The following is an 18,188-nucleotide window of genomic DNA, read 5'->3' as shown; positions in this document are numbered from 1 at the left end:
CAGGACTTATCCTGATAAATAGCTACATGTTGGTGTAGTAAATATATTAGCAACAGCCTCCTTGGGGCTGAGGAAGGTTTCTAACAGATGTTAACTGCTCTGCCCCAAAGCAAGAGAATAGTCTGTTTTCAGGAGGCCTTTGTCGAGCTTACTCTTAGCAGCCAAATCTCTTCTGGTAATCCATCACAGTACTACTCTTCTTAGTTTTACAAGGATTTTGGTGGTCTTTAACGAAAAATCTTCTATGCTACAATTCATAGGATCATAGAATGGTTAGGGTTGGAAAGGACCTTTAGATCATCTAGTTCTAACCCCCCTGCCATGGGCAGGGACACCTCACCCTAAAACATCTCACCCAAGGCTTCGTCCAACCTGGTCTTGAACACTGACAGGGATGGAGCATTCACAGCCTCTCTTGGCAACCTATTCCAGTGCCTCACCACCCTAACAGGAAAAATTTCCTCCTTATATCCAATCTAAACTTCCCCTGTTTAAGTTTTAACCCGTTACCCCTTGCCCTGTCACTACAGTCCCTAATGAAGAGTCCCTCCCCAGCATCCTTATAGGCCCCCTTCAGATACTGGAAGGCTGCTAAGAAGTCTCCATGCAGCCTTCTCCAGGCTGAACAGCCCCAATTTCCTCAGCCTGTCTTCATACAGGAGGTGCTCCAGTCCCCTGATCATCCTTGTGGCCCTTCTCTGGACTTGTTCCAACAGTTCCCATGTCCTTTATATGCTGAGGACACAAGAACTGTACACAATACTCCAGGTGAGGTCTTGCAAGAGCAGAGTAGAGGGGCAGGATCACCTCCTTCGACCTGCTGGTCACGCTCCTTTTGATATGGCTGGCTCCAGGATACGGTTGGCTTTCTGGGCTGCAAGCGCACAGTGAAGCCAGCCCATGTTCAGTTTCTCATCGACCAGCACCCCTAAATCCTTCTCCGCAGGGCTGCTCTGAATCTCTTCCCTGCCCAGCCTGTAGCTGTGCCTGGGATTGCTCTGACCCAGGTGTAGGACCTTGCACTTGTCATGGTTAAACTTCATGAGGTTGGCATCAGCCCACCTCACAAGCGTGTCAAGGTCCCTCTGGATGGCATTCCTTCCCTCCAGCGTATCAACCGAACCACACAGCTTGGTGTCATCGGCAAACTTGCCTGTTACGCCTGTTATGTCCTGTCATGCTCACTGTGGCCACAGGGAGCAGATTATTTCTGTCATCCTCTCTGCAGCAACCATTTATGTATTTGAAGGCTGTTATCACATGTCCCTTCCAGCCATCTTCTCTTTAGACCAGACAACCCTCGTTTCATTTCACCTAGGTTTTCATTTATGCCCTTAGGACTCTGATCACTTCTCTTGTTCTCCTCTAGATTCTGCTCAGCTCCCCTCTGTATTTTCTCAGGTGCTTACACAGCTGACATCATGCTCCAGATCAGGCTGGGGTGAAATCCAGAGTGAAGAGAAAGGCAAAGACATCAGCAGTTAGAGCACAGTGGAGGGGATAGGGATGAGGCTGACAGTCTGGATATTCTGGAGTTAAGCATAACTTTCCATGTGTCAATGTTGCTCTCTTGACTGTGGATCAACTTGCCAAAGTTGTGTTGGTAACTAGTACCTGCGGTGGGGCTGATTCGGACAAAGGCCAAACACCTGTGGGCTTCATATATCTGATTAACAGGAGACCTGCAGAGCGAAGAGTGAGCTTCACTTTCATCTACACTTCTACAAACTGTTCTGGATTTAACTTCCTTTAACTGTCAACATGCCTTTTTGCCTACCCGGAGCAGCTTTAATCTGTTGTAATGAGAAACACTCCTACTCCCCCCCTTATGATCCACTTAAATACATCTGTATTTTGGTTGCAGGGTGTTCTTGTCTTTCATTTGTTTTCTGCCCTGCATATTCTTGCCTGAGGCTCTGGATTGCCAGTGTTATACAAATTGCTGCTGTTAGGTAAAAATAAGTGCATTTGCAGATATGTTAAAGGAATCGTTACCAGCGCATGCTGATTAGATAGAATGGGTAATGCTTTTGTAGTCTTGACAAACTGAAGGAGTGGGGGGGGGAAAGTAAGGTGTGGGAGACAGATCCAGGTGGGGAGTGAAGAGGTAAGAATTAAAGGCACTTTTCTTATCTTGCGAGAAAAGAGGCTGGTGCTTGCAAGAGGGACTCCCAAGTGCTTGGAAAATGTAAGTACTGTTTCAAAATGTTACAGCTGGGGCAGTCTAAAGAGCAACTGCTGCTGAAAAGTGTTCCTGCTCTCTTTTATTCTTCACCAATGCCAAATTTGGCATTTGCATGACCCCAGAATGAAACAGGAATTAAATTGGCAAGAAATTCATCAAGAAAAAGAATACTTTCTGTTGGCTTAGCTACCCAGCATAATGGTATGGGACCAAGCAAACACCAGAAGTGCTGTGTGGTGGGTGATAAGACCACAGGAAATGTGGAAAATGCTTCCCATTGAGTTGACTTGGATGTGGTCTGAAGCTGTGGTTGAAGACCTCACATGACAGATGCAGCTCTGTCCAGCAGCACTTTATGAAGTGCCAAACAAGAACGTTCCTGTGAGTGGTTAAAATGATTAATATGCAATTGGTCCCTCAGGCTGGGGATGGGAAATAAACCTTTCAGACAGTCATGCAACTCCACTAGCTTTGTAATTAGGTTACTGCCTGAGGGGTGGTGGACATGATCAGGTAATGAATGTGCAGGTCACTGCTGCTCAGAGTGTTCCAGCAATTGCCAAGATCCAGAGATGGGACTGGGCTGCTTCTGAAGTGCTGAAACAAGAACTGATAGCAACAATCTACTTAGGACCTGAGGACATCATGAAGTGTGCTCCTATTCAAGTGATATTAACTACTTCTGAGAGCAGTGGACAGTTGTCATTATTAATGACCATGTCTTAATTTAAGCAGGGCCATCCTGTAATATAAGACATATGGAAAAAGACCAGATATGTCTGACACATGAATTAATGCTCTCTCTGTTATTAAACCAAGAATTCCATCCTTTTGTGTAACAGTGAGCATGCCATCAGCACTTAAATAGGTACATAGTCAGTCTTCTCTTGACTTTTTTTTTAAGGGTATCCAAAGCTGCCTTAGGCACGTTTTGATTAGAAAGGGAAGAAATAAAGACAGTGCTTCTGAAGGCTTAAAAAGAGATTTAAAAGATGTTTTTTTTACCATTATTGGCTTTTATTTTTCCAGGGTATTCAAATCCCAGAGTCTGCTGCAAAAACTCCTCAGCAAGTCTTGTAGCTTCACGTTACGGAGGTGATCAAAGTAGAGGTAGGAGTTTGGAGCAGTGCCCTACCTCTGAGATGACCTCAGCTTCCAAGGCCATGGCGCTTTGGAGCTGCAGTGCTAAGGGGCAGTGCCATGTTCTGTAGAAAATGGAGATCAGCAGCTCAAAGTTCTGCTTTGCTTTGGTTACTCAGGGCAGGATGTCAGAGCTGAGTGATGAAGCTAGTGAGTCGGAGCTGCTGAGCCGCAGTCTTTCCATGTGGCATGGGGTTGGCCAAATGATCTGTTGGGAAGAACTGGATGTCCCCCTGGACTTGCACACAGCATCCTCTGTCGGCCAGTGTGAAGTGGTGCAGGAGTGTATTCAGCGGTAAGGAGGGGCTGGGGGGGGCACAGGTCTGTGGTTACTTGCTGCCAGTTATGGTTTTTCACTGGCTGCATGCAGGTTGGTCTAATATTGCAACAGGGGCATATCACTGGAGCTCCCAAAGGGTTCTTAGGCACAAAATTTCAAGGGGCAAATCTGCTGATAAAAATTATCTCTTTAGTGATTTGTTGGGAGTTGTGCTACAGCTGAGAGGGCTAATATTTTTTCCAGCCTTCTTTCAATACAATGATGGTAGCAAGAGACCCCAGAAGCCTACTGTGATTTACAGCTCTAGGACAGTCATTCACCTGATTTTTTTCTGTTATTTAGTGGAGATCTGGATCTGAATAAAAGGAATTGTGGTGGTTGGACTCCACTGATGTATGCCTCCTATATTGGCCATGACAACATTGTGCACCTGCTGCTGGAAGCAGGAGTGAATGTGAACATCCCAACACCAGAAGGGCAGACACCGCTTATGCTTGCCTCCAGCTGTGGAAATGAAAGTGTTGCTTACTTTCTTCTACAGGTGTGTATGCCATATTAAATAGCTAAGGCCACAGTAAACAGTTTAAATGCACAGGGTAGGATTCTCCACCAGTTGCAACCAAAATGTGCAATTTGTGTTCTTTTGCAAGTTCAGCTTCCTGACAAGGTTTAAACTCTCTTGTTGTCCCAGCACAGAGGGACAGTGTCTAAAAGACCTAGCAGAGTGGTGCAGTAAAGAACATTCTCTGTTTTCTTGAAGCAAGGTGCAGAGCTGGAGATGAAGGATATACATGGCTGGACTGCTTTATTTCACTGTACCAGCGCTGGACATCAGCAGATGGTCAAGTTCTTACTGGACAATGGGGCAAATGCCAACTGCAAGTAAGGAGGAATCTGTCATGTAATTTCTCAACAGATGTCAGGTATGACAGCAGCAGTTGGCCTATGGAACACACGTGGACATGGGCAGAGAAGACACTTATTTTTGTCTTTCCTCCTATACCTCAGGAAGCATGGCATACAAGGAGAGGTGACCTGCAAACAAGCAGTGAAGTCGTCGTTACTGTTTATTTACCTAAGATAAAGAGAAATTAAATTTACTGCTTGTTTAATTATGGGCTAAACTGAAAGCAAGCAGGTGCAGTGCCTTCTGAATTCAAGTGCACTTTACAAGTCTTTCTACTGAGTTTTCTGTGTACTTGGAGCTCAGTTTGTTTTTCTGAAGTGTGCAGTCCATTTCCATGCCATGGGAGCTGCCTTACATTAATGTGTATTGGATTGCCTGAGGTCAGCAGGAGGCTCTTGCTTTGTTAGCTCTTGCAAAACTGATTTCACTACTGAAAGGCAGATCTGCAACTGGAACAGTAATCTATTGCTGTGCTGCCAAAAGAGTAACACTTAGTGAATCTCCCCTGGGAGTTTTGCTAAGGTAGACCAGTGTGCAGATGAGCAGTCAATACAAGGTAGCATTTGTGATCAGCTGAGGGTAGAGGCTGGAGACATGCTATTAGGATATGGCAAAGGCTGCAACATATTTCAGCTTTGATTGTTGTAGTTCATGTGTTCATGTTTGGTGTTTCTCTAGGGAGCCAGTGTATGGATATACACCTCTGATGGAAGCAGCTGCTTCTGGCCATGAGATAATTGTTCAGTACCTTCTCAATCATGTAAGTCTCCAGGCTGTCCTCTGGAAAGCTGAAAGTCTGTGGTTCCAGCCCTCAGAGGAAGACACCAGACTTCTTAGTGTTATGTTTGATCCTTGATGACAGTCACCTCTCAAGTCCCAGGCTTACTGAACTGTTCTCAAAGTATTTGCTTTCTGAAGACTAGTACTCTGATCTTACGCTTGCCTTGTGTGAAAAGAAGTGATCCAGATTCAACTGAATAATGACTGATTTGGAAAACAGCTGAAGTAGTATTCTCCTTATGGTCTTTGTAGGCTTGCATGCTCAGGCTAGTGGGAATCTGCTGCCTCCAAAAGCTTATGAGCATGTGTGTCTCATTGTTAAACAACTTGGTTTTGATGTTCTTTGATGTGATCCAGCTTACTTCCAGAAGGAGGCAGCAAGGCAAAACATTTTTCAGATAAAACAAGCTAGCTCCCTGCAGCAATGCTGGGTGTATACAGCAATACTGGTATCTGCAAAGGCAGCAAGGTATTAGTGAAGCATGAACTGCCTGTCAAAAATGAGCCTGTTTCTGATGGAAGAGCTAAGACAATCCTTTAGCTTCTTGCTTCTTTTGTATGTAGTGCTGTCTGTGTTTTAAACATGTATTTTTTTTTTTTTTTGTACAGGGAGTGAAGACAGATGTAAGAGATAACACTGGAGCCACAGCACGAACACTGGCCATGAAGTATGGACATACAAAGATTGTGGGGTTGATAGATTTGCACGCAGCCCCAGTGCCCAAGGTCTTCTGTAGGGGTCCAGGTAAGAGAGATGTGCTTTAGCTTGCCCATTGTAAGATAGGCCCTGAAAAGAGGTGTTTGATGTTTTGAAAGCATGATGCTGTATGTAGTAATAGGTGATCTATCCTGGAAATTCCAGCATTTCTGGGGATGGAAGAGGCATGGATCCAACAATTTTTTTGTCTGCTAGCCCTTTTCTGACCTAGATAAACTGTTTAACCCTTCCTCTTCAAAGTTTCTTTTATTTCCACTGCATTTATAGGACCAGTAGAAATAAACTGGGTAAGTTATAACTGTATTGCTAACAATTTGTGTTTGAACTATAGGAAAATATGAAGAGCTGAGTTCCTCAGATGAATCGTGCTCTGCTCCCCAGAGACAGAGACCTGTTCGTCGGACCAAGGGTCCCAGCATCCATGATGGGCCCCAGGCTTTGGCTAAGATAACAGCAGTAGGAATTGGGGGAAAGAAGCAGTCTCACTATGGTAAGGATAGTTAGAAGCTGAAGTGAAAGTCCTTTGAGGTCTCAAATGCTTTGCAGCTACTTCTGTGCCAGCAATTTTCTCTTTATTTGGGATTCATGTGTGGCTTATACAGGAACAAAGATAGCAAACACCATCTTAAAGGCTATCCAATCTGTGTTTTCAAAAGAAAACCTCTTGAACTCTTTTATGTTGGGGCTGATTATTGATGGGTGGAACACTTATATGGAACAAACACTGCTCTTACCTCAATTACTGTTCCCCTGACTCTTGAGAGCAGTTCAGCTTCCCTTTCTGAGGTAGGATTGGAAGTTTGAGAACCCTTCTGAAACTGATGACAGAGGAAGTGGTCACACAGGCCAAGAAATCATAGATGATGAAAGTGAACTCACAGCTCCTCGATCTGTCGGTTTTGTCTTCCCTGATGCATGAAGTGCTGCTAAAAATGAGATTACAAACCCTTTGCAATAGGCCAAGAGAAATATGATCCCAATTCAGACAGCAGTCCCTGGATAGAGTGGTATGAGTTTTCTTGTGCATGTGTCATAGCAGTAGGTATTTCTCAGGCTGATTACCTAGTTGTCTAGAATAACTTAAGAATGTGGACTTAAAAGTGTGTTAAAAATTCAGTTCATTCTGCTAAAACAGATAAATATTATCCTGTGGGAAGTGGCTGTATTGAAATGATACTGTCAGCCTCTTAAATAAGTGGGATGCTAGGGGCTGGTTTCACAGGGTGTGCTTGGCTGGGGATGTGATGTATCTGGCAGCTTGCTTTTTTAAGCAGATGTTTTTCCCTTTGACAATTTGGTATGAAGAGGAGAGGAAATGCTGAAAGCTGCTGCTTTAGGTGCATCTCTGCTATGAGGCTGTTTCCTCTTGACTTATGTTCAATGCAGCCATCCAAATCTGGTACAGCAGATGTGTGTCTGTGGGAAGGAGGCTGGTGGACTCTGCTTTTTAGAATGAAAACTGCCAGCTGAGAAGACAGTATCTTCTTTTGATTAATTTAAAATCCCTGAGTGGTTGTTTTTCCTGCAGGAGCATCCCTGATAACTTGCATCCTAATCTTTGTTGTTCTTTCCTCTTGCACACAGAGCAGGTCCCTCCTCAGGGCTATGTCACCTTCAATGATGATGGCAGCTGTGAAGCAGAGAATATCCGGAACAGGGATGTTACCTCTCCAATTAATGAGCAGGATGTGGAGAGCAGCAGCAGCAGGGGTAAGTCACTTCCTGGAAATAGTTTGGCTTGCAGATAGATGTAAGACCAAGCCCTTGGTTTGCATGTTCCTTTCCCAATAAGATATTGAGGGTTGGAGTATCTTTCCTGAGGAAAGGTTGAGACAGCTGTGTTGAGTTAGCCTACAGAAGAGAGAGCTCAGTGGGGATCTCATCAATTTGTACAAATAATCTGAAGACAGGGTGTAAAGGAGATGGAGCAAAGTTGTTTTCAGTGATGTCCACTGGCAGGACAAGAGGGAACAGGCACAAACCAAAAGACAGGAGTCTCCCTCTGAACATAAGGAAATGTTTGTTTTTACTGTGAGGGTTACTGCACGCTGAATCAGGGTGTCAGAGAGGTGGTGGAGTCTCCATCTTTGCAGATGCTCCTGACATGGTACTGGGCAGCCTGCTGTAGGTGGTCCTGCTTGAGCAGGGGTTTGAAGAAAATGATCTCCAGAGGTGCCTTCCAACCTCATCATTCTCTGAAGCAGCACAAAGGAAGGATCTAGACAGTTCCTGAATTAATAGAGGATAAATGTGGCTTTGTAGTGGATCTAGGCTCAAGGAAAGGCCTTTCCTGAGCTTTACTAATGGGAACATAGGCTGGGTAGTAATAAATCACTTTTCCCTCTGTTGTGGTTTAACCCATTAGGCAGCTAAACCCCACACAGCTTTTCACTCACTTTCCCCTGGTGGGATGGGGGAGAGAATTGGGGGAAAAAGGTAAAACCTGTGGGTTAAGATAAAGACAGTTTAGGAGGATGGAAAACAAGTAAAAAAGGTAATAATGGTAAAAGAATATACAAAATAAGTGGTGCACAGTGCAGTTATTCACCACCTGCTGGTGGATGTCCAGCAGGCTGCCTCCCACTAGCCAACTTCCCCCAGTTTTAGTGTTCAGCACAACACCATAGGCATGGGATGTCCCTTGGGCAGTTGGGGTCAGCCGTCCTGGCTGTGTTCCATCCCAGCTCCTCCTGCTCCCCCAGCCTCCTCACTGGTGGGGCAGCATGAGAAGCTGGAAAGTCCTTGATTTAGTGTAAGCCCTGCTCAGCAGCAGTTAAACCATCAGTGTGTTATCAACATTCTCATCCTAAATCCAAAACACAGGACTGTACCAGCTACTAGAAAGAAAAATAAGTCTGTCCCAGTTGAAATCAGGATACCACCTCATAGCCAAGAGCCTCACAGAGACGCACACTCAGCCTTCCTGTTCTCTGTGGTAGTAAACAGACTTGGAGAAAGATTAATGTCTGGGATCAGACATGAGATATTTCTGTCTCAAAATTGTCTTGTGTCATGAGTATTGGATATAAAGCCTTGTTCAGGGGCTTCTTCCTTTACACCTCCACCAGGTTTTGCTGGTAATTGTGTAGCAAAACCAGCACTGAGCATAAGGGAGTTGAACCTGATTTTTTTTTTTTTTTTTTTTTCCCATTCCTTTCCAGAGGATAATGTTTTCCTTGTCAACAACTTAGCAGCCATCAGGAGCAGCAGCAGCAGCAGTGAATGCCTGACCAAAGCCCTGGGAGTCAGCAGTGAAGGCTCATTGGAAAGCAATGAGGTGGGATTTTCAGTTTTCCTGTTTCTGCCTTCAGCCTGGCCAGTGCTGTCACCCTTCCACAGCCTGCTATGATTCTGTCTCTACAGGAGGCTTCAGTACCAGGCTGGGTGAGGAAGGGTGGTATTACAGGGGTAAGAGAACCAGCTTCTATATTGGAAGATTATGGCTTGCCTTGTTTGATCTCCAGCTAGTAGTCAACTCTTGGAGTACATTCATTCTAGAGTAGGCTGTTGATGGCTAGACAGTAATTAAGTCCTCTCCAGCTTCTAAAGAGAACTTACCTCTTTGCAGATGTCTGGCTAGATGGTGGTCAAGAAAGGAAGTGACTATACAGCTAGGGCAGTCCTTGAGCTTGGTGAGACAGTAGGTAGTATAGTAAGATTTAGGGAAGTGCAGCAGTGTTGGAATTTCTGAAGTACAGAAGAAAAGGAAAGAAGTTGGAGATTACTCTGTGGTTCTTGTCGCAGCTCACATGGTTCAAGACAATAGCTCTGATGCTAATGTACAAAAGGGTGTTAGCTGAGCATCAGCAGAAGTCTCCTGTATCTTGAGGAGCTTCTCACAGGTAGAATCTTAGTGCATTGTATTAATTCAGGGAGGACTCAGTGTTGCTCTCTGTTTTGGCTTTCTCTGGCATGTTGCTTCCTAAGGTGGGATTGCAAGAGCCTGATAGCATTCCATGGTGCCAAGCTGCCTCTTGGGAGTGACTTGACTCAGCCCTTCCTAATGAGGGCTTTGCTAGTCTTTGCTTGTGTTTGTGGATGGCTGTCTGGGTTTAGAGGCTGGGACCTGGAGGAGTCTGCATTTGTTAACTGTAGTGATCCTGACATCTTTGGATGATCATCCTCGACCCTTACAGTTTGTGGGTTTTTTCTTTCTTGCAGGACTCTGACCATGCAAACAGTCCCCCTAGTCGGAAACAAGCCAAGAGCTTTAAGATCAAGAACCGCTACAGCAACAGTGATAGCCAGTGGACCCACTGCCCAGGGAAAGCTGGGAGCTCTAGTCAGCACCTACTCCTTCCTGAGCCCCCTTCCTACACAGGGCCCCAGGTAACTGCACACAGAGAGCCATCTGCAGTGATGCAGTGTTAGTGTATCAAGCACAGGAAGTTTTGCCACGGTTGCCTAAGCCACTTTCTTGGATAAAAGGGAGGTTGTCACCAAAACACCTTTGACTCCAAACCTCTGCCCAAACTTAAATGCTTGTTAAATAGCAATTTCTTGTGCAAGAACTATTTGCTTAGGTGTTGCTGTTGCTTAGTGAGGTATTTCAGAACGTTCATGCTTGTGGGTGTGCTACCAAACATAGCTGGCATGTGGGCTAAGGTAGATGTTGCTGTCTTCTCTGCATTTGTTACAAGAGGCAATGGCCGCAGCAAGCAGGTCGGTCCTTTTGTGTTATGTGACTGTGGAGAAGGGCAGTTAACCAGGGGAAATCATGGTTGCTGCTAGAAAAGCATAGCAACGACATGAGGAAGCAGATCTTTGTGATTAAGAGGAATGGTTAGGTGTTTGTTGGTGAGGGTATAACTAAGTTTGTTTGGATGTGCTGCAGGACCTGGCAACGTTCCTTGAACAGATCGGGTGCCTGAAGTATCTGCAAGTGTTTGAGGAGCAAGATGTTGACCTTCGGATCTTCCTGACACTCACAGAGAGTGACCTCAAAGAAATAGGCATCACGTGAGTGCCTGTAATGTAGTTCTCATCTTTCACCTTACAAACCCTGCACACAACCTGGTCAGGAAGGTTTAGCTAGTGAGTGATTTTTCTGTTCTGGCTGTCTCCCATGCAATTTTGTAAATCCCCTAGCTCTTGGCTGTAACAGGCTCCTGGTTTTGGAGGAGCCAGGAGACTGCAGAGGTCTTCATGGCATCCATGGGCCTGGGAACTGCTGGCTCAGTGTTTGGTCCCTGACAGTTTGCCATTCTGCCCGCAGTCTGTTTGGCCCAAAAAGGAAGATGACTTCTGCCATTGCGCGGTGGCACAGCAATGCTCGGCCGCCCAGTGATGCCCTGGAGCTGGCCTACGCGGACCGGCTGGAGGCAGAGATGCAGGAACTGGCCATTCAGCTGCACAAGGTAAGAAGTCTGCCATGAGCTGCTCAATGATTAACACACTGCAGTGATTGGGAGCCTATCTTTCTTCTCGTGCCTTGAATGGCTCAGGGGAAAGGAAAAGGCATAGCTTTTGGTGGACACAGTGTTAAGTCAGGTAACACCGTAAGTGCTTATCCACTCCTCATCCTCTGGATTGTATGCTTGTGAAGCCTTTATGTCTCCATTTCCCATCCACCTGAGAACTAAAAAGGCAAGTGGGAGGAATTGAATACCTACTCTTCTTCTGTAGTGTCATTTTTATGGTGAATTTGTGCAGCTATTAGTAAACAGACTTCTGTTGATTAGGGGAAATTGGGCCTACTGAGTATCTTTGCTAATGGAGAGGAAGGGGGGAATTATAACTGTGAGGCTGGTCTTGGTGTGTGTGGGAAACTGTGTTTAAAAGGCTGAGAGCGTTTGAGTGGTTCAGCATGGAGAAGACTCTGGGGGGATCATACTGTGGCCCTTCAGTACTTAAAATGGGCTTATAAGAAAGACGGGGAGAGACTTTTTAGCAGGCTCTGTTGCGACAGGATGAGGGGTGAAGGCTTTAAACTAAAAGAGGGAGGTTCAGGCTGGATGTGAGAAATAAGTTTTTTACAATGAGGGTGGTAAAACCCTGGCACAAGTTGCCCAGAGAAGTGGTGGATGCCCCATCCCTGGAGACATTCAAGGCCAGGCTGGATGTGGTTCTGGGCAAGGTGATCTAGTTGATGTCCCTGCTCATTACAGGGTGGGTGGACTAGATAAGCTTTCAAGGTCCCAGCCTAACCCTGCTCTGCTCTGCTGCAGAGGTGTGAAGAGGTGGAGGTGATGAAGGGCCAGGTGTGCCAGGAACAGAAGCTGCGTGCAGTGGCTGAGAGCTGTTTGATGGAGCGGGATGAGACCTGGAATGCCATCCAGTGCCAGCTCAGAGAGGCTCAGGCCATCACCAAGGATGCTGGAGTTCTGCTGAATCAAATCAAGTAAGTTATTCCCAGGAAGTGGCGCTGAGGCTACTGGGAAATGGGATTTAAGCAATCATGGTGGCAGTCTTGCAGGTGATGCTCAGGGTAAGGCAGAAATGCTCACCAGGTGTCTGAACCCATTTTGTATCCTGCCTGACTTACTCTAGTGGGAAACCCCAGGCACATGAGCAGATGCGAAGCCTTAATCAGGTGCATGAGCTATAAATGGCCCAACTTTCCAGGGATGGTGTGTGCTCTTGTTTCAACTAAAACCAAAAGCCCAAGTGTTTTGTTTGTGCTTACATGAGAAGATTTGCAATGCCTTACCCTGGCTAGCGAGGAACACTTTTCTTAAAACTCCGACAGCTAACAGAAGAGCCTGTCCTGCTCAGTCACACCACTGCGTTTAAGTTCTGTCTTCCCCCACCTCCTAATATACCTTTTGTTGCCTATGTGGTGCTTTCCTCCCTGTCCCACTTGGACCCGTGCCATGGTCCTGCTTGTCCATTGGTAGAACAGAGATGTCCTTGAAGGCAGCAGTAATCCTACAGCTTGTAGACCTTAGCCCAACAGGGTTGCTCACTACCAAACCAAGGTGAACTGGGATTGGCTTCCAGGACAGCAGCACAATATCCCAGGCTGTAAGGGGCAGAGCACTTGACTTTTCCCCCCAATTGAGGAGCTGAGGCTGCCTGGTAGAAGGGCCTTGCCATGCTCTGGGGATACACTGTTTGAATTAGTGGCATGCTGATGATAGCCAGAGAAATTTGTATGCTTCTCTTGCTTTAACCTGATGCCTGTCCTGAGGTAGCTTCATTTGCCCATTAGAAAACTTGGATCAGGCTTGATTCTCATATAAATCAGGTGCAGCCCCTGGCTTGGGCTTTCTCCTGCTCATCCCGCCCCTTCCTTCTCTTCTCCCCCCGCAGCTCCTCTGTGGACAGGGGCAGAGATTGCTGTGGAGATGGGGCACAGTGGAGAGCGCCCTGAGCTTTGTCTGGGGCACGTCTTCCTCTTCCTGGGAAGGAACAAGGAGCAGTTTGTAACCCAGGGCGTTAGATGTGGTCTCTCGGCACCCCAAGCAGGTACTTGCAGGATGTAGGAGTGCACAGACTGGCATGTTGTTCCAGGAAGTGTCCTTGTGCACTTGTGATGGGCTTTTGTCTTGTTTGGCAGATGCTGTCAAGCAGAGCTGTCCTCCCGGCTAACCCAGGAGCAGGCAGTGGGCAGAGTGCTGGACACAGAGGTGCAGCTGGGAACTGGTGAAAGCAGGCAGCCTGGTGAGGAAGACCTTATCAACTACAGCACTGGGTGCAGAGGGCGGGTGGGCAGGAGGAGACCCCAGAGCAAGCCATGTGCTAGAAAGATGAAGTTAGAAGTGATTTTGGAAACAGATGAACAGCCAAACCTTTAAATTGAATGTAAAAATTCTTGCTTCGGGAAAGGATTTAAAGCGCTTGGGGCATTTGGATTTTAACTGCAGCAGAGTTTCTCAGCAGCTTTTGATTCTTAGCAAGTAGGAAGTCTGGAGCTCTGGCAGGTGTTTGTGGCTAAAAGTGCAAAGCTGTAGCACGGGCACCCAGTGGCAGCCCTGCTCCAGGGGCCTCTGGCTTCCCCTTCCTGCGTGGCAGTGTGTGGGCACCTTCGGTGCGTTGCTGCGCTATGGACTAGAGCAAGGTCTGAATCTGGAGCCATGGCTGGTTCCCTGACCTGATCTGGGGTTTGTGGAGAAACTGCTGCATGTGGTTGGGCCCACCAGCTGCTCATCATGAGGGGTTAGCAAATAATCCTGCTGCCCATTACATGCTTCTAGAGATGTGCTCCTGGCTGTGTGTGTTTTTAAAAGTGAGTCAAGTAGAGATTCTCTTGATTTCTGTCCACCACGATTAATCTCTTTGAGAGTCTGGTAATATATGATCCAGACAGTATAAAAAAGTTAAGTGGTAGAATTGTTAGGAACCCCCCTCAGTTTGTTACAGGCAGTTCTAGCTCTCCTCCCCTATGACTGACTCAGAACCCCTGACTGGAACCACTTTGGGTGTGGGTGTTTTGCAGCATCCACACCAAACCCTTGTCTCTGCTCTTGTCACAGCATGCAGGTTGATTAAATGTGTGGTTCCTCTTTCTTGCAGTGCTGGAAGGATGGCCACCTTCCCTGAAGTCTCTGAGCTTGCCTGAGCTGTCAGCTGTCCTAGAGGAGTGTGTGGGAGAAATGGGTAAGGTCAGGGAGGAATACAGGCACAAGAAGTGACTGTTGTGCTGAAAGGGGGGCATGGCTGGACAGGTTTTTCATGCTTTGACAGTGGTAGTTTGGGGGGACCTAACAGTCCCCTCTCACTGAGGGAAGTCTCCAGGTTCTAAAGTTGGTGCTGGCATTTCCCTGCACTTGATCTCACTGCAGATCTTGGGCTCTGCCTCATCCTCTACTGAGAAGGAAGGTATACGTGGCCCCTGCATCTCTCCTGCTCTGTGGTCAGAGCTGCTTGTGAAGTGTTTCCCAAAGCCTGTGCCATGTTCTCTGACGGGAACTTGTCCTAGCAACAGGCAGTCATAGAGTAAAGACGCTCCTGGTTTTGAAACACTGGAAGCTGCAAGGGAAAAGGGAGCCTGGAGGCAGAATAACAGTGGCTGAATGCAAACTGCAACCTGCCCTTTGCTGCTTGCTGGCCCACTGCTAACACTGATTTTTATTTTTATTTTCCTTTTGTTTGGTCCTCAGGAAAAGCTCTGCAGACTGTGACTGAAAACCTCCAAAGGCTCCAACCCCCAGAGCAGAGTGGGCAAAGCTGGCTCAATCCGTAATAAAGCAGGAGGGTGAGTGGGAGCTAAGGACAGCCAGAGGGCTGTGGCATTGAGGGGAGACATCATTCCTTGCAGCGAGTAACAGCCATCTGCTGAGTGTGCCCAGTGCTCACTCAAAGCCTGCACATTGAGGCTGCGCTTTAACTGACCCTTATGTGCTCTCTGATTGGTTTTCCCTTTGGAAAAGCCTTTACCCCCCCTTGTCTCTGTCCCACTGAAAATGTGTCTGTCCTCTTTGTGGCTGTAGGAATACTGACGTCGGGTGACTGTTCCACCCGGAAGCTGAGTGTGCCTGGGAGAGTGAGCGCAAGGACCGTGCTGGCAGCACTGCAGCTCTCCTGGGAGGGCCAAAGCAGCTGGTGGATGCGTGGAAGAAGGTCGCAGCTGCAAGAGAACATGCCTGGGAGGAGGAGCGTCAGCAGGAGACAACAACCCAGCAGCTCTTTGGACCTGACTGTTGTCTGCATTCCCAGGATCATGGTTGCTCATACCAAAAGGTTAAGTTATGAGGAGAAGCACTGAGTCCAGAAGTTTTATCTGCCTTAAGCTTCCTGCAGTCCTTATCATTCAGGACTGTGTAGTGGCAGAAAGCTGAGAGTTACCCACAGCAATCTAATTAACTATCCTTTTCTGCATCCCATGCTCCCCAGGGCCTCTGACACTTGCTGTGCCTCCTTTTATGCCATGTGGATTGGCACAGATAATGCATCATGGCACAGGCCCAGAAAGTGTATTTAAGGCAATAAGGAAGGCAGGTTTGTTGGAGGTGGGTGAAGTGAGCAGTCTGCAAACCTCAAGCAGCAGGCTGTAGCTGGAATATCTGTTCCACTGCCATCCCAGCTGCGTACTTCAAAACCTCTCTATCCAACCAGCTCACCCTGGTTCGGTTCAGATTCTGGCCCTCCTTGGGTTGTTTGTGATCATGTTATTCAGTCCCAAGGAACTCATTTTTGTGGTAAGTGCTTTATGGCAGAGATTCTGCCTGTCTGGTTTGTCAGTGCCAAGATCCCAACACTGACAGTGGTTTCAAGGCAGATGTTCCCCTGAAAGTACATGAGAGAGAACAGAGTTTGAGACTGCTCAGTCTCCTGCTCCTCTGGCAAGCAGCAGAGTGCCAGAGCAGGCAGGATGGGAACTAAGGGATAGATATATCCCACATGGGAGATGAGCAAAAGAAATCATCCCAGGTGCAGTGGTGGTGCAAAGCTTTGTTCCCCAACCACTGCCTGTGTTTGGTTTCCAGGCTTTAGTTTTTGGAAATAGCTCTGCCAAGGCATTCTTGTACTGCTGTGGGTGATCTCAGGACAGGAAAACTTCACCCTGAAGAGCTAGTTTTGGTGAGGTAGAGCCAGTTCTGCTAAGGCAGCATCTTTGAAGGCTGCTCAGAGCATTGAGGCTGTACTGGGAAAGGTATCTTGGGCTTTATCCTCTGTTCCCCCTTGCTGGAGGAATGGTGGAGAGTGCCAAGGCACTTACTGCCCTCTCCCTGAATCTTGGTGCTCTGTCTGGCTGCACTAGCACATGGTTGTCAGTGCTGTGTCCCTTAGAAGCCCAGATTTGAATTTAAGGCAAGATGTCTATGTGGAAAGTGGAAAAGTTTTCATGGAAGCAAAAGAAATTTCAACCCAAACCCCACAAATCCAAGTGGATAGGTCTGGGAGCATCTGGAGAGTAGGGGAAGCCCTGGCTCAGCAATGCATTCAGAGCTGATTGGAAAAGAGGGTGGCTGGAAGGAGAAACTGCACAGACTTGGCTTTGAAAAGGGCAACATAAACATCTCTTTGGGCTGGCTTTGCTTGGTCATAGGGTGGAAGAAAAGGGGTTTGGGAGGGTTAAGGGAATACATCCAATAGATAGTAATGTTTGGGGGCCTGGGAAAAAGGGTGGGTGAGATGCAGCTGTGTATGTGTGAAGGAAAAGGAGAGCCCTACAAAAAGGTGCTGCAGGAGCTCAGCTGTAAAGGCTTAAAGGGGTGTTAGAATAGCCTAAGGGGATTTTATAGAACAGTGGCTCCTTGAGGAGAGGGAGTCCCTTCACTGGGGCACTTCACACAGCATGCAGAGCTGAAGTGAGGGCTGTGGGGGTCCGGTGCTGTCCGAGTGAAATCCTGTTTGCTGACCTGGATGAAATAATAAAATATGGAAACCTGTTTCTGATGTGTGAGGTTGTATAATTCATGAATAGCCTCCCTCATTTCTTTCAGGACAATTGGGAATGCATACTGTGCTTTCCAGCTTCCTTTCCCATGTGGTCATGTGCTGAGGGCTGTAGGGGCTGTCTTATCCAAGGCTTCCCAGCCCTGCCTGGCTCCTGCTGGATGTGATATAGGAATTTATGTGGTCAGGCAGCGCCAGGGCTGTAGAGGAAGAACATGGCTGAGTGATACAGTGGATGCTCCCCTGAGGGCTCTTCTCTTCCTGGCTGGGATCACTGCTTATGCCCTGCTGCGGTCCCAGTTGCATGACGAAAGTTTGTTTCTCTGCACTAACTCAGAAGTAAGTTTAAGCTTTGTTGAGTGGTGTGCTAGTGTTTTCCTCTCACCTTAGGCCCAGCTCTGCTTTGAGACTTGTGAGCTGTTGGTGTGACTGTTCCCCCAACTTCTTGCTCACTAGAACCACATACTGAGGAGGACACCATTCAGCAGCTGTCACAGAGAGCTTTGACTAGGGCAACATTAACATCTCTTTCTGGTCAAAACTAAAGCTCTTGATGTATTTCAACATAAATTGGGTTTCTTAGCAGTGTTGTGTCCTACAGCCAGCCCCCACATGGGCTGGTGTGCCACCGGAGCTTTCCCTCTTGTGCCAAGATTCAAAGTCCTCAGTGTTGAGGGCTGTTACCTGTTTCTTCTCAGCTATCTTGCACAGCATTTCAGCAAGCACCTGCAAGCACAGGGCAGTGGGGGAGGCTGATTGGGTTGAGCCAGCCTCTCTGGGGACCTTTTTAATGCCCTCTCCCTGAGAGGGTGTGTGCCGAAGCACAAATCTGTGCCCTCAGATATATGGCTGCATTTGCGTCTGTGTTCCCCTCCCTCAGAGCTGACAGAAGCAACAT

The 18,188-nt window shown here is 47.2% G+C and overlaps 1 protein-coding gene across 3 annotated transcripts; it reads left to right on the top strand.

Annotated features, from left to right (window-relative positions):
- The first annotated feature begins 3,238 nt into the window (after nt 1–3,238).
- On the top strand, nt 3,239–17,208 carry ANKS3 (ankyrin repeat and sterile alpha motif domain containing 3). 3 transcript variants are annotated; one of them, XM_057407925.1, is made up of 17 exons: nt 3,239–3,295; nt 3,445–3,620; nt 3,948–4,146; nt 4,366–4,487; nt 5,191–5,272; nt 5,902–6,037; nt 6,342–6,500; nt 7,595–7,720; nt 9,172–9,287; nt 10,172–10,339; nt 10,845–10,969; nt 11,226–11,367; nt 12,178–12,350; nt 13,509–13,612; nt 14,465–14,548; nt 15,052–15,146; nt 15,382–17,208. In XM_057407925.1, the coding sequence occupies exons 2-16, from the start codon at nt 3,451–3,453 to the stop codon at nt 15,132–15,134; spliced, it is 1,989 nt and encodes a 662-aa protein (XP_057263908.1). In that variant the 5' UTR covers nt 3,239–3,295; nt 3,445–3,450; the 3' UTR covers nt 15,135–15,146; nt 15,382–17,208. The 3 variants fall into 3 exon arrangements, 2 of the variants coding, with proteins under 2 accessions (XP_057263908.1, XP_057263909.1); XR_008972022.1 differs by lacking the exons at nt 14,465–14,548; nt 15,052–15,146; nt 15,382–17,208 and adding an exon at nt 13,262–13,417; XM_057407926.1 differs by lacking the exons at nt 3,239–3,295; nt 3,445–3,620; nt 3,948–4,146 and having other exon boundaries at nt 4,421–4,528.
- The last annotated feature ends 980 nt before the right edge of the window (nt 17,209–18,188 follow it).

The sequence above is a fragment of the Pezoporus wallicus genome, unplaced genomic scaffold (genome assembly GCF_028554395.1).
Source record: "Pezoporus wallicus isolate ANWC-B61680 ecotype Strahan unplaced genomic scaffold, APGP_CSIRO_Pwel_v1 contig_4012, whole genome shotgun sequence".
NCBI lineage: Eukaryota > Metazoa > Chordata > Aves > Psittaciformes > Psittacidae > Pezoporus > Pezoporus wallicus.
Note: the sequence above shows the minus strand (reverse complement) of the source record. Positions and strands in the feature narration are given on the sequence as shown.

Bases quoted from the DNA above. Each gene is read 5' to 3' on its own strand.
- ANKS3 (XM_057407925.1), top strand. From the start codon at position 3,451: ATGTCAGAGCTGAGTGATGAAGCTAGTGAGTCGGAGCTGCTGAGCCGC. The intron at 3,621-3,947 runs GTAAGGAGGGGC...TCTGTTATTTAG, and splicing joins GTGCAGGAGTGTATTCAGCG to TGGAGATCTGGATCTGAATA. The intron at 4,147-4,365 runs GTGTGTATGCCA...GTTTTCTTGAAG, and splicing joins TTGCTTACTTTCTTCTACAG to CAAGGTGCAGAGCTGGAGAT.